Genomic DNA, 21,287 nt, shown 5'->3' with positions numbered 1-21,287 from the left:
GACACCAGCCTTAATTGTTTAGTCACCAAGTTTTGAAGGACAAGAGTCACTGCAATTGATGACAAAGGATCGGTCCCATGGCAAAGTCACTGCTGTTTCCTCTCCATCAACTGTTATGTCACAAAGACTTCAGTGAGCAGGTATCACACGCAGTGTCACACCAAATGATTTCATCAGCAATGCCTTTATTTTGACACAAAGTAGTAAGGATGAAATTTCACATTAGACGTCCCTTTTTCCAGACCTCCGCTTTGACTAATACTTTCGGGTTCTCTAGCGTTAAAAAAGAAATCAAGTTTAAACTCATTTCCAAAATAGTTTTTATTCATTGCTTACATTGATTTTTCTGTTGCTACATAGCCAAAAGAAGTTTTAAAGTAATCTTATAGGTCAAGTTCAAGTTTCTTTTTCACTCAGTTCTAAATCATTTAAATGACTTTCAAAAAAGTTTTGGTTACTTTCTGTAACTAGTAGAATGCAGTCCTTCTCATCACAAATCATCTGGCCTAAGCCCTGGCTGGCAGGAAAAATTCAGGGGGTTAGGAATCCGACCCCTGAGATTATAGAACGGGCGTCATCACTCATGAGCAGTGTGGCCCTGTGTCAGGAAAGGTCATCTCAGTTCCATCAGCTATTACAACAGAGGCAGCAGTAATGAGGCTCAGCTGACTCTACAGGGGTTTGGGGACACAGTGAGCCTCGCATTCTTCCTTGGTTTCAAACCGGTTGGCATTGCCCCCACAGCTGCCATACCAGAACTGTTGGCAAGCCCGCTCTTCCTTGTTATAGTACCACTTCAGGACATAATCCTGGCACTCGCCTTCGACTGGATCCAGAGAACAAGGACCTGCAACAAAACAAATAGAGAGACAGCTGAATTTCGTGCCCGACCATGACAGGAAAGGAGCAATGGTTTGTAGTCACAGATCTAGCCTCACCACCAACCGGCTCTGTGACCTTGAGCAAATAACCTAACCTCTCTGGGCCTCGATTTCCTCAACTATAAAAGCAATATTTTTTTTAAAAACCTACATCACAAAGTTGTTGTAAGGTGTCACATAACACATGTGAAAGGTACAAGACAGTTAGAGCTATTCTTTCGCACAGTACATGGCATATGGCAGATACACCAGACAATGTATAAGTGAGTGAGCGAATGAATGAATGAATAGAGCTTTCTGATACTGAGATCTCCTCACTTGCTTATTATGCTTATTTCCTTCTTTTTTCAAACCATCTCAATCCCTCGTCTAAGCCATCCAGCCTTTTAACGGCCGAAGCAAATCCAGCTTGTTTATTATTTACTGTAACCTGACAAGTTAAGATATCTAGTAAAAAAAAAAACATGGTGTTCCTGGAAAATGAAAAATAGCATTGAGAGTCAACACGTTACAAGAGAGCAGGATCTGGGATGCCTTGAATTTTAAATCAGACATTAACTTTCCCAGGTATGTAACTTCTGCCTTCTAGGGAGGGGATTTCTCTGGGCACCCTTATATCACAGAAAATATTCCCATCTCAGGTCAGCCCTACAGTGCAGAATAATGGCAGCCTCCAGCTCATTTCCCTGGGCCTTCCAAGCCCCTGCAAATGAAATGTCTTCAGAAAGCAACAGTTAAAATTCATGGTCTGCTCCTGGGAAGCTGCCTACTAACCTCTCATTAGTATAATTAGCACAGATCAGTTTTCTTGAAGGAGTGACCAGATGTACTGGACCCAAGAGAGTGAGACGCACTGTTAGTGGGGTAAAGAGTTGATCATGGAAATTGTCCTATGCCTTGGCCTATGGCATGACTGACTCTGGAAGGTGTAAGACAGCAAGCAGCGAGGGCCCAGAAGAAACCAGAGCAAATGCTTCTCCAAAAACTTGTCAGAGTCAACAGAAAAACACTCCAGTTGTGAACTTTTGACCATACTTTGTAGGTTCAACAGATGGATTTGGGCCTCAGTAATCAGGGGGCACCAACCCCTACCATTACGAACTGATTTCAACCTGACAAGCCAAGGACTTGTCCAAACAGATCATTCACTTTCCTAGTGAGACATCACAGCTGTTGTCTTTAGAAGCCCCACCCTTGCCTCTAGTCTGGGAGACAATCAGGGGCTGCTTCCCCTAGTTTACTCTTCTGGAGCAGCGCTGTCCAGAACTTTCTGCGATGAGGGAACTGTTCCATACCTGCACTGTTTAATACAGTAGCCACTGCCTGTGTGGCCACTGGGTATTTAAAATGTGGCTATTGCAACTAAGGAACTGAATTTTTAGTTTTATTTAATTTCAAATTATTTAAATTTAAATAGCCAATGTGGCTAGTGGTTGATCAGCACAGCTATAGGTGAGTAAATCCTCAATGCTTTAAACTAATTATCTCTAAGGTATTCTTTGTAATATAACTCCCAGGAAACCTCAGAGTCTTAATTTTTCTTTTATCACAATGATATGGCATTGGGGGGCCAGTCAGTTTTCACCCAAGCAATTATTGCTAGCCCCCAATTTTACATTAGCATTATTCTTCCCATGAGTATTAACTTTTGCTTTCTTGGAAGAACCCTGCAGCACAGTCAATTTTACTCAAATAAGTCCATGGAATCCAGGAATTAAGGCAAGAAAAGGGAGAGAGAAAACATGGAGTTGGGGAGGTATGAAGAGTAGCCACAACGAAACGGCAATTTTGCCTACACTGGTTCTGTCTTCTGGTATTTATGTCTTATAATGTAGCCCTACTTGGAGGAGAAACCAAAAAATAGATCTGTGTGCTTTAGAGATAACACTGAAATTGAAAATATACCAAGATCAGCCTCGCTTCTGTGAAGAGACATGACACTCAACTAATTCTTCACAAGTAGGTGCAATAAAAAGTTGCAGGTGCTATGGCAGAATTCGGGCTAAGATACAGGGACACAAAGGAGGCCATAAAAATTTGATACTACCCGGGGGCCAGAAAGGACTCTAAGGAGAAGTGGAACTTGACCTGAGTAGTAAAAGATGAGTAGATGTGGTCCAGGTGGACACTGTGGAGAGAGGGGACGGGGACGGGCAGGCAAGGGTGAGCAATGGCAGGGAGACTTGGGATGAATAATAGGGCCTGAGAGGCAACTGCAAACAGCACAAAAGGCCTATGGAGGGAAGCAGCAGCCAGTGAGGTCCAGAGGCCCACTCAGGGCTGTAATCACGGAGGCCTGTGTGCCCTACCGCGGCACCCAGACGTTATCAGATAAACAATGGGGAACTATAGAAGAAGAGAAATGACACGACCATATTTGCATTTTAGAAGAAAATTAATTTGGTGTTCAGAAGGAATTGGCAGGAGGAGAAATTGAAAGAAATGAGACTAGCTGGAGAGCACTGCAATTACACTCACAGGAAAGCCAAGGTATTAAGAGGGAAGACGTGGGGAAAGAGGGTGGATCTGAGAGATGCTGAGGAGGAAGTCACACCAAGATCTGGTCACCAGCTGGAGGTGGGAGGTGAGGAGAGGAGAACAACTAGAGTGATGTTTGGTGTTGGCTTTCTACTCCTGGCCAATGGTGTTTTATTCCAGTAAAGGAACAAAGGAGGAGAAGGTTCGAATGGGAAAGACGAGTCCAGTTTCTTTACCTGAGTTTGCTGAGATGACTGTGGGCATGTGCAATGGTGCAATCTGGAGGGTAGTTGAATATACTGGTCTGCAGCTCAAGAGAGAGTAAAAGGTGGAAGATACTAATTTGGAGTCATCAGTACAAAGGGGACAGCTGAAGTTACAGTAGGAAAGCTTGCCCCAGTAGCGTGTGCAGTGCTTAGAGGACTGAAGAAAGGACCTTGGGGAAGGCATTGCACGCCTACCAGGAAATGAATGAAGCCCAAGTTTCAGGGATCCTCATTTGCATGAGCCTCTTCTAAATATTCACTTTTGTACTTAATTTTAATAATTTTATATTCTTTCATAAAATTAAAAGAAGGCCCCCTAAATTGTGTAAACTTCAGGTTCCATAAGGATCCCCCTATGAGGATGGACCTGGAAAGAGGAGCCCACAGAGAGGGACTGGGCAGAAGTAAAAGAACAAGATAAGAATGCTGTCTCTGAAGCCAAGAGAGGAGGAGAGCGTTTGAAGAAGAAGGTAGCGGTCAACAGAGGCCGTGTCTCAAGGAGCTCAAGTCAGTGAGGTGTGAAAGAGCCCTTTGGTCTTTCTTGGCAGTTCAGAACACCTTCGAAGACAAGGGCCAGCTCTTTTCTCTGACTGGAGGGCAGGAAGAGCGGGTGTGCAGCAATATAGGATGTTGGAGGAGGGTGGAGCTGGCCGCCTTTCTTTCTTTTGAAAGCAAAAACATAAGGGCATCTGCTAGAGGAAGAGACACGGAGGAAGGAGCTAGAGGACGTGGGGAAGTTTAGAGCGGCCCTGGAATGCGATGGGAGAGGGACTGGCCGGAGCCACGTTACAGAGCAGGTGGGACACTGTGGGAATCTTCAGGCCTCAGTTTTTGTCTGTGAATAGGGTCAGATTAGATGGATTTGATCAGCTCTCCTCCATCTCTTCACCTTAACTTTGTGGGGAGAGATGCCTCCGAGCAGCGGTCCTCACTCTTGACTGTTCATGGACTCACTGGGGGAAGTCCCAGCCCCAAAGATGATGGTTGAATCTGTCTGGGGTGAGGTCAAGGCACTGAGAATTTTTAAAGATTCCCAGGCGATTCTAATTTACAGCCAAGACTGAAAATCACTGCCTTAGTAACATTACCTAAGGATATTATACACTGAAAATATAATAATCAACAAGATAAGTTCTTCCATGCTTAACTTTTACTCTAAGGAGAGGAAACGTTACTGTCTGTGCTGGGAGTGCCTATTCCTCTGGCTATCTGGTTTTGTTATTTCCTTTGGACACGTGTTTGCTAAAAAGCAGGACATAACATCAATATCTTAACAGCTAACTTATATTGTATGCTTAGTATGCACCAAACACATGAATTATCAAGTTTTATTCTCAAAACAACCGTGTGAGGTAGATATTTGCATTATCCCCACTTTATAGATCAGAAAGCCGAGGCACAGAAAGATTAAACAACTTCCCATGGCCATCTTGCTGGCAGCCCCAGATGGAGAACATTTAAAACGTTCACACATTCAAAACCTCTGGGCAATTCTCTCTCATTTAGTCTAAGCAGGACTGACCACACCACTTGTTAGAATCTCTTTCAGCTATCTTTTCCCTCCTTTTAAAAACTTCAGAGTCAAATCCTCCCAAATCTCTTTCTGTGTTTACTGTTTTGCTTAATTTATTGATCCCATGGAAGAGGTAACAGGGCATTTGCATCACTACATGCTGTCATCCAAAACTGATGCTACAGTTGTTTTAGATGGATCCAAATGTTCCTTAAACATGGTCAGAACGCATGTGGCCACTCATGGAGGAAGGAGCCTCTACAAGCCAGTGCATTTTCCCTCAAGGTCAGGAGTATGTTCGCTATTTCTGCAATAGATCATTGCCTCTCCACAACGAAGCACAGACACTTCATAGGGTGCGCCTCCCCAATACTCCCAGAAATAGCCTCCATTCAGCCCCAGTGTTATGGTCAGATGAAAGGGAGCCTTTGTGTGTTTTCCTAATTTCTTTAGCTGCATACACGAAACTGTACATTTGGAATGAAAGTGTATTAAAAGCCAAAACGTGCACGCTAACACAGTGCACAGCAATTTTTTTTAAATAAAAATTTTAAAAAGTGAATTCAACCTAAAGAATAAGAAGTAGTTTGGTTTTTACCGTAGGCAGTGTCTGAATTTATTTTTTTTCCAGTTTCTTTTGGTTTTGCAGGCATTTCTGATTTATTTTCTTCAGCGGCATCTCCACTCTTTTCATAATTTTCCAGTGCTTCTTGCTGCATCATAGATGGCATTGTGGCTTTTCTACTTTCCTCTAGAAAAAAGTCTGTGGCTTCAAGTGCTTCCAAGTCATCAGCAAAGCCAGACATGCCAAACTGGCGCGCGGGCACCCTGTACGGAAACAAACCATGTCAGACTGCATAACCAAACCCTGGGGTGAGAGCTGGATTCCCAGTTCACACTGCTGGGCTCAGTAAGCTCTAGGTTTGGGTATTTCCTGATGGCTTCACTTGTTGCCTTAGCTATTTTCCTGGGTTTGCAGAGGTGTTTGGACAAACCTCAGAATAACATGCTTAGCATTATCAATTTTACCTTTGGGGCATGGGATGAGAGGATGGGGGGATGTGGCAGAACAGAAAATTTTCATTTTTTGCTTTTATACACTTACGTGCTCTTTGCATTTTTTATATTGGTCCTGTATTACTCTTAACATTAAAAAACAAGAAAAGAAAAATCAAACCATATCAGAGTTGTCAAACACAGGAGCAGCCTACCCCAATGGTTTGGGTCGGATCAAGGACTGGCATTGCTTGTGACCTTTCTTTGGGGAGACAGTCTCCTGCAGGAGGCAGAGCCATGGGACAACCTCAGCTCTGCCCTTGGCCTACCTCTTGAGAGGTGTAATTCCTCGCCTCCGAGTGTCCCCTCGTTTCGGGCCCCCACATTCTTCAGTGAGCTCTGGGGGTGGGTACTGGTTTGTTCCACCTAAAAATAAAATTAAAGAATCAAATCAAATCAAGCATAAAATAATACAAAACTCAAAAATAAAATAAATTAAAATAAAGCATAAAAATAAAATATCCATTAAGATATAAAATTTAAAAGACATAAAATAAAGCAAAATATACAATAAAACTAAACAAAAATCCTAACAGAGTAAATACAAACTCAAATAAAACTTAAAACCAAAAAAAATCCATTGACATAAAATCAAAAAGATGTAAAGAAGCATAAAATAAATACAAAAATAAAAGCAAATAAAATCAAAAACAAAATAAAAACATAAAATGCAACCTATCATATAAATACTATAAAATAAAATCAAGACATAAAAGGATATAACAAAACATAAAATGCAACCTAACATCGTGAAACATAAAAATAAAGTAAAATAAGGGGTCGGCCCTGTGGCTGAGTGGTTAAGTTTGGGCATTCTGCTTCGGCGGCCCAAGGTTTCACGAGTTTGGATCCTGGGCATGGACCTAGCACCGCTCATCAGGCCATGCTATGATGGCGTCCCACACGGCACAACCAGAAGGACCTACAACTAGAATATACAACTATGTACTGGGGGGCTTTGGGGAGAAGAAGAGACAAAAAAGATTGGCAACAGATGTTAGCTCAGGTGCCAATCTTAAAAAAAAAAAGTAAAATGAAATTACAACAAACTAAAAAGTGATTCCTTCAGCCTGCTTCTCCCTCAAAAAACCACTAAGCCATCAGCCACCTATTGCACTTCTCTCCTCCACCTCCTGCAAAGACAAGGAATCTAAAGTTCAGAGTAGTTCGCTGACCTTTCTAGGATCACACAGCTCACTACGTAGTGGCAAAGCTAGGACAAGAAGCAATTCTTTGGTCTTTGTACTGAATTGGAGAGGCAGAACGCTATGTCAATACTTCTGAGACGTCCATCAGACTCCCTTTATTCCTTCAGTGAGGAAGGGGGAGACGTCCCTCAAGGCTCCCAACAGGCTGTCACATCCACTTATAAACCCAGAAACTAACAAGCAAGGAGGGCAAGGCCTCACATGTCACAAGGCCCCCTGCATGAGCTGTTTTGGATTATGCACCTCTGGACAAAGCCCAAGACCATCTCCTGGAAGCGTGACCAGGATAACACCGCCGCCCGCCCCCAATCCCAGCAATCTCCATTATCATGCTAGGGATACAGATGTGGCACTGGCTGCCCCTGAATGGAGTTCAACTAGTTCTGATTGGAGGTGAGGATACTAGGACAGGAGGCAGGGAGGAATTCCACCCAGGTCACACTGTCACTGTGCCCCTTGATCTTCACTGTTGGTTTCATCCACCCAACCTGAGATGGGAAACCCGGGACTTCTGTTCTGTCTCCCTCACTTCCTGGCAAGTCTCTGAAGACTGGCAACATCAGCATCACGTGGAAGCTTGTTAAAAACGCAGAATCTCAGGCTCCAACTCAGATCTATGGAATCAGAACCCACATTTACGTGCACACATCAAAATTTGAGAAGCGCTGTTATATATACACCTGGATTCTGGAGTCTGGATCACTGGCTGTTGTAAGAACAATAACCACACCCTACATTTGTACAGTACTGGTGCTTTCAAAGCCCCTCCGTGTGCATATTTGAATAGAGGCTTCACAAATAAGGAAGAGATTGTAATTCCCATTTTGGTAAATGAGGAAATCAAGAGGTTAGGTGGAAACCCGAGGCCTCCCAGCCACCAGATGAGAGGTTCCACTGCTTGGCATGGTGTCAGAACAAGACAGCTCAAGGTTTTCAGGAAACAGGATGCTCTCTGGGGGCTCCTCAGAGGCTGTGAGGCTGCACACACCTCAGCTAGAGTGAAAGGGCAGTGGGCACCTACTCGCCCAAATGCCAGGCTCTGACATTTCCTATCCCCACCCTACCCAGGGCATCTCTAGTGCTGGGGACTGCTCACGTTTTAGGAGATTCAGGAAGGCCCGGGTGAATCTGCGGGCGTAGGTCACCTCTGGGTCTGAGATTCCTTCAAGGCGCAGCAGGTGCTGCTCTGAAGGGAGGCTGGCCACGTGGACCAGGTCGGCCAGCTCGCGGGTCCCCACGCCTGGGCCCAAGGCCAGCACAAATAGAGTGATGCCCTTGCACTTGGCCTCCAGGGATAGAGTCTTTAGCTTCTCACGGTCCCAGCTGCTGGTCTCGCTGGCCACGATGGCGAAGAGGACCCGCGCTCTCCTGGGCACCGGGGCTGCCAAGAGCACCTTCTCCAGCGTCCACTCCAGGGCATGTCCCAGGGCAGGGGCTCCGTTCAGGGGGCGGCCCAACGCCTCGCGGACATGCCTCTGCATCTGTGTCCGGTGGCCGTAGGAGGTCAGGTGGAAGCCCTCGAGCACAGGGGGGCGCCCGGCGCCCGGCAGGAAGCCAGGAGTGGTGTGCATCACCAGGGCTGCGCGCGCCCCACTGGGGGACGTGCTGGGCTGCACAGCCACCTCCAGGTCGTCGAGCACAGCATCCACTAGCCTCAAGGCGGCGCGGTACTCGTCGGCGCCAACGCCGTGGGAGCTGTCCACCACGAATGCCACGTCCACGTCCACAGCCAGGGGCCCGGAAGTGCCCAGCCTGCACTCTGGGGCTGGTCGGCACTTGTCTGGGGAGGAAGCACGAGGAGAGGCCAGAGTTAAACAACGCATCCCTTTCCTTTCTGTGCAGACACGTTTCCAGGCTCTCGTTAAGGAGAGCTGCTGCTGAGCGCTGCCTGCACTGTCTCGACAAGGCAAGCCAATGGGCACTCTGCGTGCCCTTTTTTCATAAGAAAGAATCGAGATGATCTGATTGCACATTTAATGTTTTTAACCACTAAGCCATATGGCTTCGTAATCTCTAGGTTCACAGACACTCGTCTGGTTCAATGCAGGCTCTACCTCTTACTGGGTAAGTGACCTTGGGCAAATACTCAGCCTTCCCTGTGCCTCAGTTTCCTCTTCTGTCAGATGGAGATAATGATAATAATAGTACCTACCTTATGAGGTTGTTTGTGAGGTTTAAATAAAAAATGAGTTCTATGTAAGCTTGGAACAAGGCCTGGTGAATAGTAAGAGCTCAAGCTCAGTCAACAGCAGCTGTGTTCATGCTTCTGCAGGAGAGGGAACTGGGGCCCAGAGAGAGCACGTGTCTCATCATCAAATGAGAGGATGGATGGGAAAGCAGCTCATCAACTCTAACACACTCTACAAATGGCACTTACTGTATTTGACTGGAGCAAGTTCTCAGAACCAAATCTCTCATGGCAGTGTTAGGTCTTAGTGTGGATCAAGTAGAGGGAACAATTAAATCCCCTTTTGATTTCCCCTATAGGACTCAGTCTGGCCTGGGCTTGATGACGAGAGCTCTTCACATGGAGCATCCACAGGTTTCAGCACAAAGTTCTCTCTGGCACAGGCTGGTGTGTGGTATGGGATATAGTGATGGAAGCTGGAGACACAGAGACCTTGAATGACTTGCCAGTATCCTGCTGGTGGTCAATGGCAGTTCCAGGCCTAGAACCCAAGACTCTTGACCCTTAGTTCAGTAGTCTACTCTTCACACTAAGGTGCCACTGAGGAAGGAACACAAGCCCAGCCATCTATAGGAGCCTGGCAGGATAGGTAAGTAAGCAGAGCAGGCCAGGGGTAAGACGATAGAGAGGGGAAGGGACTGTGGGGCACTAGCAGACACTTCCCCCATCAAAAGGGGGCAGGCATAACTCAGCTGTGACTGTGGCCACATGTGGCCATGACTGTGGCCACAAAGGAATGCAGTGTCTGTGATTCTCAAGATTATTCTGACTTCTTAAGAAAAATTGGAAATCTGGACTTAATAGGAAATCCTCAGATTCCCAGACTGCAAATACACATCTGCAGAGCAGACCTGGTCTCTGGTCACCAGTTCATTCATCCTGTTCTAAAGACATGAGTCTGGCCAGAAATGCTGTCCAGGCTTACCATAGCAGAGAGTGCAGCGGGCCACATGCCCCACGTCCTGCTGGCCCTTGGTCTCCCAGACAAACAGGTGAAATCTGTTGGCTCCATCCATCTAAGCCGAACACATACACGAGTTTATCATTAGCTGAATTAAATTTCAGGCCATGTTTTTCATGCTTTTTCCAATTCAGATGAGAAAAACCTTACTATGCTATTTAAAGACGAATATATATAATTATACATGTATATAGAATTTAGCATTATCTGTTACAGTTATTTATAGTCATTTAGTTCTTTAGCTCTAATATGGAAGTTGGACTAGCATTGGTGTGGGTGCAAGAGCTGTGGGTCTTCACACTCCCAATGTGTGAAACTCAGCCAGCGTCATGCTGAGTTGGAATGAGGGTAAGGGAGTTGAGGGTTCAATCATTGATAAGTTTCTTAAATCTTTACTGATTGTCCACAGTAAACAAGGTGCAGTGTGGTGGGAGTTAAACACAAACAGGCAGACCCTTCAAGGAGGTGGTCGTATAGGTCGTATACCGTTAGAATGGCAAGAGGTGGATACTATAAGGGAGGTCCCTCTAGAGTATTCCTGGTGTTCAGAGCTGGGACTTATCAAAGCCAGAAGGCAAGAGTAAGGAGGAATCGGGGAAAGCTTTGTAGGGATGGCAAATCTGTTTATCTCCTTCACTTAACCTTTCCAATTTAATAACTGATATCAAATAGTAATAATAGCAATAAGAAATCCGAAAAGGTCCATGTGACAACTGGTTAGATAATCAATAAACCCATTCCCTCTTCTTCCTAGGGCTAAAAGTAGACTACATTTCCCACCCTCCCTTGCAGTTAATTGGGACCATATGCTGGGGTCTAGCCAATGGCATGGAGGTGGAAGTGATATGTGCCATTTCCAGTTCATAAACTATACTGCAAGGCTCCCTCGGCCCTCATCCGCCAGCCAGATGTAGAGGATCCAGAGAAAGGTTTTGAGGCCCTAGGGTATGATGGGGCCACTGAGAGAAGCAGCCCAGGTCCTGAAATGGCTGCATGTAGCAAAACTCTCCTCTGGTCCACACACACCCCCAAGGACCCACATTCACTTGTGAGAGATGGCAGAAATAAGACCTACTGTGTTAAGCCATTGAGACTGGGACATGAGTGCTTTCACAGTTAACCTTCCAAGACTAATACAGGGACTAATACTATTTGCAGGATTTCCACCTCATGATGAAATTAGGAATGCTTTCCAATTATTTCTCTCAGGACATGAGGTGTGGTTTGCAAAGAGGTGGCTATCCTAGCTTAGTCACATCCATCTCTTTGCTCTCACCAAAGCATGTAGGACAGGGCCCCATTGAGGGTCAGCTCCTCCTTCATCCCTGTGGCCAGGACCAAGCAGGCTCTGGACCGTCCTTTGGTAACAAGGTGCTGGGGACCCACAGATGTTGTGCTAGCCCTCAGGGAGATAGATAGGCAAGGGTTACTTTGGAAAAGAATTTTCTGTAACACATATTCCTTATGGGGCCCTTCACCCTTTCTGCTTGGGACTGCAGCGTATCCCAAACCTTGTCTCTCACAGTGAGCTTACTTGAAGGAAAAACCCTCGTGAGGAAAGATATATAGAGTTGAACTTTTGTAACTAATTCTACTAATTACATTAGTTGAACTAATGCAACACATACAAAAAAAACCATGGGAAGGTTCCTAAGTCTCCTGAGAAGAAAGGCAAAACTTTCTTCTCTCTCGTTCTTCACATGGCAAAGGCAACCTTAAATTATGCTTTTTCCTGACCTAGAAATTCAAATAGACCAAGACTGATTAAACAGCTACTACCTGAAAGTCTTAAGAAGCCATGTGAATTGTCCATTTTCGAGAAAGCAATTTTCGAGAAAGAAAGAGGTCCGATAATATGTTTCAGGAACACAGGAAGAGGAGATTCATTTCAAGGGGAAGGGATAGAGGGAACCTGATGAAGAGAATGGCATCTGGCACATTTGAGAGAATGAGTAGGATATGTACGTGGCAAAGATGCAGGGAAAAATGTTATAGTGTGGAGGAACAGCATGTACAAAGGCCCTGAGGTAGGCAGTGATTATCTATAGAACTCTTCTCAATGCCCCCCTGCCCAGAGATTAGAGGACACCCACTTCTGATGTGCAGCTACAAAGCACATCTGAAACCCTGGAACTCCTTTCCAGATGGAGGAGGTTGACATGAAGAATGAGTGCAGATCTACTGCACGTGGTCATCATATCTGCGTATTGACCAAACAAAGGGACCTAACTAATCATCAATGATTAGAGAGAACAGAACAGCGTAGGCATGGATACGTCACATCGATAGCTTTACTGGAAATCACATGAGACAATTTGGATCCACAGCAGTGTTCCAGGAGATATGAGGAGACTGGGCTAACCCTAGGAGCTTCAATATCACCAAGAGTTGTGGAGAAATGCTAAATTTGTGTGCGCTATTTTTAAATCACAGGAAACATAGATGAAGTGTGTTACAAAATGCAGAACTTGCATGAATTTTTAAGATAATATGGAAGACTTGAAATAATTCAAACGTTCCCCTAAGTTTGTACAAAGGAATGGTTCATGGGAAAAGTTCTAGGCAGCACAAACGGATTAGGTGTCAGAATCCGAGTCCTAATCTTGAACTGCCATAATTAGCCGAGTGACCTTGAACAAGCCGCTGGCCTCAGCTGCCTCAGTGATGGAGTTTTATGTAGGAGTCAATGCCTCTGAGTTTTCTTTCTGTTTGAGCACAGCCTGGCCCTGGGGTACTGCCTTCTGGATTTGCCTCTTGTTCAGGACACTGTGTTACCTTTTGTACTCTGAGCAGCTCAGAGGATGTAACTCTTCCATCTGTTGTTCTGCTTGTTGGAAAATTACCAAATTCAACTGAACTGGAAGAGCTACAAAACTTGCATCTTTTTAAAACTTTTCTTAGGAAGAATAATTCTGTGATCACGCTGAAAACTTTCACTGTCCTTGCAAAAATAATATCGTGGCAACAAGTACACAAAACCACAGCGGAACCCCACAGGGAATTATGATTCAGCGTAGATGCATCTGTACCTAGTTGTTCTTAATTATCACTTAATTACTTTGACTGTGGACTTGCCAGCATGGTCCTAGTCACTAACAAGGTGGACAAGACAAAGCCTGAGAAAGCTCAAGCAGAAAGAGAGTGTGGGAGGGAATCCAGCAGAAGGCGAGGAGAAAACGGGCCCTTTGAATCCTGCAAACTCCCCTCAGTGCTAGAGAAGGCAATTTCAAACCCAAGGACCTTAAACACAAGCCCAGCGATCTGCTGGAGGCTCAGAGCTTTACTGTAGTTTAAATCAGCACTTCTGGCGATTTCCTCAACCAACTTCATTCCTGAATGTCCAGTTGTGGTCTGTTAGAACTAGCTATGTACTCACAACAGGAGTGTATGGAGGGGACGAGGATGCGGCATGGGGATTTGCATCAACAACCCCTTTTGTTGAATAGACAGATATTTTCTCAAAGGATATAGACAACCCTCAAACCTCAGCCGCCAGTATTAAAGGACTCCCCACGAACCAGGAGCTGGAGGGCCCCATAGGTCCTCAGCTGCTGTTCTAAGCTGCCAGAGGCCATGAGACAGTGTTTGTTCCTGGAACTGGGTTGGGGGAGGCTCTTGGCTTGGCCAGATGGGAGTAGAGGGGAAGGAAGCAAAAGCTGGGAGGATGATTTGCCTTGGACAGAGGAAGAGCTAACTGGACCCTAAGGAGGGAGAGTTAGAAACCATCTGGCATCCAGTTGAGGTAAGGGTTTGGGGAACAAGAAGGGAAAACTGAAAAACGTAGGGGAAGGAGGCAGAAGGAGAGAGTTGTCATGCAACTTGTGACTGACTCCAGGAGCTGAGTCCAGTTTTGGCTCCTGCCAGCTGGCACTGTCCCTCCGAGAACCAACTGACTCCTCCTGGACTCCCCAGCAACCATTAGCATCCGGCATTGGATTGAGGTGTCAGGTGGCAGAGTGGGACTTGGGAACCTGACATAGCGGAGTGCAAATTCCAGGACTATGTAGTTTAGAACAAGTTGTTCCACCTCTGACCTTCCTTTACCTCATCTGGGAAACGTAGATTATTATTATTAACCTGTAGGATAGTTATGAGGATCAGACCAACACTCCTCAAACTTTACCGTTCATGCAGACCATCTGGGGAACCTGTTAAAAATGCAGAGCCTGATTGATTAGATCAGGGGTGGAGCTTGAGATCCGCATTTCTCACAAAGCTGGGCGATGCTGATGCTGCTGGTCCCAGGACCACATTTTAAGTAGTGAGAAGTTAAGCTGTCAAAGCATGAAAAGTACGTAGCGTGGTGGTTGGAACTTCATAGGCCCTCCCTAAATGGAAGTTATCCAGTTTAATAAATAGTTACTGGATAAAGGGGCACTCTTAAAGACCTGGTGAAGACGGTGATGATAATGGCCTACACTGAGTATACACACGGGAAGTGCCAGATGTCCCCGTAGGAACTATCTCTTAAAATTCTCACAACAAACCTGTGAGTTTATCCTCATTTTACAGCTGAATAAATTGAGGCCCCACTGTCAAGTAACATGTCCAGATTACAAAGTGGGCAAAGCCAGAGTTTGAAGCCTCTTTGCCTAATTCCTTCCCTCGGTTGTTGATCCTGGCCCTAGGAGAGTAACAATCTAATGGAAAACAGCAGCCCACAAAACCTCCACAGCGGGTCATCCTTGGCCTCAGAAAGGGCCTATCTAGGCAACTCAACAATTTCTTCAAAAAAAAGAACGTCCTCCTGGAACTTTTCTAATTTTATGCCAAAATTAAAAATTACCCAAAAAATCCCTTTGGCCTTCCTCTTAATGCTTTCATGAGTTTGTTGTTGTTGTTGTTGTTGTTGTTGTTGTTGTTGTTCTGTCTCCATGATAGCCAACATTTCATTCTTTGGATTTTTTTTTTTCAAGAGCAATACACAGAAACAGAAATAGAGCCAGTTCATAGGTTTATCTCATAGTATTATTATAAAGATAAAATGAATACATGGAAAGAAAAAACTTCTAAACTCTTCTTTTCCTATTTTTGAATTTTGAATTCAAAATCTCATTGCTAATGGGAATTCCAGACCTTGAGCAAGTTGTTTGACTTCTCTGTGTCTCAGTTTCATCAACTTAAAAATGGGCCCATAATAATAGTTTTGTCACTGGGTTTTTGTAAGGATTAAATGAATCAATAAGTGGGAAGATCTCAGAACAGTGCCTGGATCCATAAACGTGAGTTACTTTCCTAGGGATTATTTCAAGGGAACATGTGCTAGACTGTTTATAAATAAAAATGAAATTTGAAAAAGAAAAGAATTCACAAAGTTCATGTTATTGTTCTAGATATTTTATACCACCCAGTAATTTCCTCGTCTGAATAAATGTTCTTTTAAGCAATGCTCAGAGTATGCAACAAGATATTACTGAACATTTCAGTGCAATTACAGAATTATTTTTAAATTGTTAAACATTGACCATTTATTTACTGATTAGTGAACTCCATAACCAAATTAAAATTTCTAATAAAGTGTATCAATGGTAAAAAAAAAACAAAAAAAGAAAAGAAAAATGAAATTTGAAACCCGACACACAAATTGCATTTTCCCTGTAATTCTCAGCTTTTTCATTTTAAAAAATGGGCAAATAAAGTCTTCTGTTTTGAGACACAAGGCAACCGGACAGTTCTTAACAATGAGATTAGGCGCAAATAGTCCAAATGCTATAACTGTTTTATTTAGGGCTAATATGACTCAATGGATGGCTTAAAAATCTTTTCATTATGCCCCACAGCCTCTGAGCATGTTTAAATGGACTGAGAAGTTAGGGCAACTGTTTATATAATCATTTCAAATTGAACCACCATCATTTTTCCAGAAGCAGCATACAGGTGTTGTTCTGAAAATAAAATAATATAGAGATGAAAGACAAAGCCTATGGACGGTCAAAGAGAGCCCTCAGGTAGATAATTCAGAAGGAGCCTTGTAGGATATTCCCACTCTCCTGCCTGGATTCCCATAAGGATACAGCACAGAGTGGAGGATGCTAAGGGCTGCAATATGCCCAGCTGTGAAGAAATTAGGATTTTCTGAAAGGCCCTGAGGAGGGGGTTCTTGTTTCTATGGTTTCTCTCCTTGCCAGTGTCACCAGAAATGAGGTCATTCATTACATTTGATCTGGAAAGCACCATTTAACATCCTTTCTACACTGTTAAATTTAAGGCACAGAGGTGTCTCCAGGCATCCTGGGCAAGAATATGTCCAAGAAATGGAGAGGAGAGTGGATAGAAATGACAGAACTGAGGTCCAAGTATATGTAAGCTGGCAAGTTCTTTTCACGCACCATTACATCCTTTCATTTGGAACATAAGGCAGCTTAGAGGGCAAGAAACTCTTGACAAAGGATCATCAGCTCGCTGTCTACCCAGGATCCCCTCTCAGAGAGCAGAGCTGATGAGCATTTGTGCCGATGTAACTGTACCCTGAGTAACACTCTCCAAATGTTAGGGAAAATGCCTTTTTGAAAATAGATAATTACACCCCGAAGGGAGCCTAGATAACATGTAGTTGTGACCCTCTCTCCCTTTTAGAGCTGAGCAAAATGAGACTCAGAAAGATGAAGAGATTTTTTTCCAGAGACACCTCATTATTCATAAAAGAGCCAAAGATAAAAGCTACATCTCTAATTTAAACTGTTATTTGTTAATACTCTGAGTTTATTGATCCATTCAGGAAGTTATTGAGAGCTGCCTCTCACCAGCCCATCCCTGTCGGACATCCCTCTAGGCGAGAGGGATGGAGCAGTGAACCAGGCACTTACTTATCCACTGCATTTTAACTTTGTTCTCAGAACCCAAGATATTTAGCGCATCGTTCCCAACTGTTTGCAAGCTATCACAGTTTTACCTATTGATTGTTAGAAGCATATTCACAGCTGTGTCAACAAATCTGTCACCTACAACTTCTATCGTGTACTCAACCTTAAGGGAAAATTAAACGGTCTAGCACAGCTTAGTTAATTAGCTATTAGGTTGAACCATATGACATTTCCATTTTTTTCCTGTCAAAACAGTTGAATATTGGCAATGTCACATGGCTCAACCTGACATTCATAAGCATCCTGGAATCTCTTAAATAGAGAATTGCCCTTCATTTTGATAAATCATCCCAGATATTCCATGAGAATGTGCTACATGAGTTTCAGTTAGAAAAGTAAAGTCTGGAGAAATTGTGGCGAATACACACACTCAAATACTTCAGAACAGCAGTAAAAAAGAACAAGTTACCCATGTACACAACATGGTTGAACAAGAATAGACATTATGTGCAGTGAGAGAAGCCAAACACAACAGAGTACATGCTATAGGATTCAACTGATATGAAGGTTCAGAAGAGAGCAAATGATTTGATTGTGATGAAAGCCACACTCTGGGGACTGTGTGGTTTGGGAAGGGACATGAGGAAAACTTATAGGATGCCCAGAGTGCTCAATATGTTGAAGCACATCTTGGTCACAGGGGTTTAAACATATATAAAAATCCATCCAGCTATACACTTAAAATCAATGCCCTTCACCTGCTTTCTTATATGGGCATGTATTTTATGCCCCAAGTGAAAAAAAAAAAAGAAGGCAAACTACATTCTATGGACCCTCATGATACAATTTAACATAGTGGTTAAGCATAGATTCTGAAGGCTGATAACATTGGTCTGCCACTAACTAGACATTTGACTTTCAGTGGTATACTTAACTTCTCTAAGCCTCAGTTTTCTCATCTCTGAATTGGAGATATACAATGACACATACCTTATTGAGTCTGGGGGGTAATTAAATAAGATAATGCTTATGAGGCACACAGCACAGAATAAGTGCTCAAGAACGGCCAAGGCAGTACTAGTAGCGGCACTGGTAGCAGAGTCCATAAAGAGACACGTACTCCCTCATGCATGCACATCAGTCTCTGGGGAATTCTTCCCCTGCACAGCTCTCATTCCTCATGTGGTCCCTGATGGGGGAGTAAGAACCAGGCACTAACCCCCGCCCCCCGTGTCCCTGCCCACCAGCGGTTCCCCCGCATACCAGCAGAGCATCTGGGAGGTTGTGCTCCTCTGTGAAGGCGATGACTGCAGGGATGATGTCCAGTGCACTGAGCTCCAGTGTGGCAGTACTGATGGAATCTGTATCATGGGCCCAGCCCGCCTGGAAGAACACAGCCACATTCCTCATGAGCAGGCCTGAGCGCGCACGTTTGAATACGTGTCTTGCTACAAACCTCATGGCGTCCCCAAGTTTCCTGCTGCCAGATGACACTTCCAGGGGGATTTTCCTGACCGCTTGCAGGAGCGCAGGCTTCCTCTTGTAGTCTGAGAAGCGAATCAGGTAATCTGTTTTGGTGTTGTACGAAACAATGGACACTCGGGCACCTGTTGGGCAGTTACTCTCACTTATTTCCATCTTCATCAACAGAGATAATAAAATGTCTCTCATCCTCTCAAAATCCAACTGGGAGACATCATTTGACATGTCCAAGGCAAAGACCACTTCGGTGGGGAACGCTGGACATTTGGAAATACCTTGACACAATGGATACACAGATTTAAGACTTTCTGTAACGCCTCTAAACAGGTGAAGATTTGACTGAATAAGAAATATTACTTACCTGTTGAACAAGCTGGAAGGGAAATTATTTTGGAGAGAAAAGAAGACGTCGTTAGTTTACATGGGCAGAGGCATGTTTTCCACTTGAGTGCTTCAACATGAAAAACCACCTCCTCTGAGAAATTCAAGCAGTGGCCTTCTCCAACTCCTGCCTGAGTGTGGCAGAGACCTCTGCTTGCTCCCCAGTATCCATTCTCCCATTGTTCTAAAGTGCTAGAACCCCAGTCTCTGGCTGGGCATATGGCTGCGTAGGACAAAGGCTACATTTCCCAGGGGGGTGGCCATCTTGCTAAGTTCTGGATAATAGAATAAGAAAAATGGTAGGTACAACTTCGAAAAAGTATCCTTCTCCTTTCCTTTCCTGATGACTGAAGCCTGACAGACATCTTAGATCAGGAGGAGATTTGGGAAACAGAGCACCCTCGCCCCCATGGCAGAACAAGAAAATATCAAGAGCCTGCATCCCTGTGTTCAGCGAGGAGCTCCGTATCAACACTGGACGGGCTACTTCCAGGTTTAGATTTGAGAAATACGTTTGTCACTGCTATTGAGCACTGAGGTCACACTGTACTGAACTTACATCTAACTAATACACTGAGCTATTCTGAAACTATATATATATATATATATGTATATACACACACACATACATACACATATACACACATACCTAAAACTATCTATATATATAATATACAATATATATTAATTATATACTATATAAGCATGTGTACAAAAGTAATATATTTTCATGGAAAATATTAGAAAACAAAAAATTAAAATTACCCTTCATTCATCATATATATGTTTGAGTAGATATATATATAATTTGTTTCAACTTATTTTATAAAACTTGGAGCTCAGGATATATTCTATTCTCCATCTTCTTTCGCTTAGTATCTCAGGAACATCTATTTTTTTTCTGTCAAGAAATTTAGAGCAATATCATCTGGTCTACTAGAGACGTCTCATGATTTCTTCTGCCAACATCCCTTTTGATGAGTGCACTTGTAGATATATCTGTGCATCTTCTGTCCAACCCAGCCCTCTATAAAGCTCTATAATTGTGGCCTTGTATGCATTATCCAATTGCTCTTCAGGAAGGTTGTACCGATTGACATTCCTACCAGCAATGTGTACTTTTATACATTTCCCACGTTTGGATACGCATTTTTTTGTCATTTAAAAAATACTTCCAATTTGAGAAATAAAAAGAGTATCTTATTTTAAATTGCATTCTTTGTCTTCTTGTGAGGTCGAACATTTTTACGGGTTTACTGTTCATTTGTATTTTTTCTTCTCTGAATCGTCCATTCAGGTGTTTTGCCCATTTTCAGTCTAAGAGTTTTTTATATTTAGCAAATATGAAATATCTGTGTTTGCTGATGAAAATGATTGAGTAGCAATAATTTTATATATTTCAACATGATAGAGAAAGGAAGTTAGGTCCTTTGCTTGGGTCCACTGCTTATATCGCATATATTTTTTCCCATTTTTCTGCTTGCATTTGACTTCACAGGGCTCTTCAATGAAAAGGGGGTTTAGCTTTTCACATGGTCAACTCTGACACTCTTTTCCTTTGCGGTCAAGAGGATGGTATTATTCCTTATGATTTCCTAGAAAAAGGATTCCATAATCTCCCTGAACAGAAACTGGATGGGGATGGACAGTATACAGAAGAATCAGAGTAAGAGAAGCAGATGATTGTGGAGAAAACCTAAGCTCCCAAACTAAGCACTTTGCCAAGTCAGTGTTCTCTCCCTGTTGCCAGTAAGTGGAGAAATATGTATATCATAGGATGCAAATATCCTGGGATACATATCCTGCAAATTTACTGAAGACTGCAAATAAGTTCTAATCTGGGAATGTGAGAAAATATTACCTAAGATTTGATGATTCATATTTCCATTTCTAAAACATGAATGTAAATAAAATAGGACACACTTCTTATTGAAGGCTCACTGTTGATTCCTCTTGTTTGAATGGATGAGATGAAAAGAACAAAGCTTCTCTTTTCCTGTTTCGTGATAAGAAGCACCAAAATGCAGATATGCAGATGCGCAATTATCATTGGCATTTCATGAGGCACCA

The 21,287-nt window shown here is 43.5% G+C and overlaps 2 protein-coding genes across 2 annotated transcripts in view; both read right to left on the bottom strand.

Moving 5' to 3' along the window:
* Positions 1-623: 623 nt before the first annotated feature.
* On the bottom strand, positions 624-5,935 carry LOC124234924 (PI-actitoxin-Aeq3b-like). The gene is made up of 2 exons (XM_046652555.1): positions 5,737-5,935; positions 624-847 (listed from the first exon to the last, which is right to left on the bottom strand). The coding sequence occupies exons 1-2, from the start codon at positions 5,867-5,869 to the stop codon at positions 672-674; spliced, it is 309 nt and encodes a 102-aa protein (XP_046508511.1). The 5' UTR covers positions 5,870-5,935; the 3' UTR covers positions 624-671.
* Positions 5,936-6,459: 524 nt separating this feature from the next.
* Positions 6,460-21,287, bottom strand: part of LOC124227056 (collagen alpha-4(VI) chain-like) — an 86,153-nt gene continuing 71,325 nt past the window's right edge. The window contains exons 31-35 of the mRNA XM_046640992.1: positions 19,198-19,209; positions 18,618-19,111; positions 10,516-10,606; positions 8,499-9,182; positions 6,460-6,560 (exon numbers count right to left, since the gene is read on the bottom strand). Coding sequence (XP_046496948.1) covers positions 6,460-6,560; positions 8,499-9,182; positions 10,516-10,606; positions 18,618-19,111; positions 19,198-19,209 — 1,382 coding nt within the window. The remainder of the gene's footprint in view (positions 6,561-8,498; positions 9,183-10,515; positions 10,607-18,617; positions 19,112-19,197; positions 19,210-21,287) is intronic.

This window comes from Equus quagga, chromosome 1 (genome assembly GCF_021613505.1).
Source record: "Equus quagga isolate Etosha38 chromosome 1, UCLA_HA_Equagga_1.0, whole genome shotgun sequence".
Lineage (NCBI taxonomy): Eukaryota > Metazoa > Chordata > Mammalia > Perissodactyla > Equidae > Equus > Equus quagga.
Note: the sequence above shows the minus strand (reverse complement) of the source record. Positions and strands in the feature narration are given on the sequence as shown.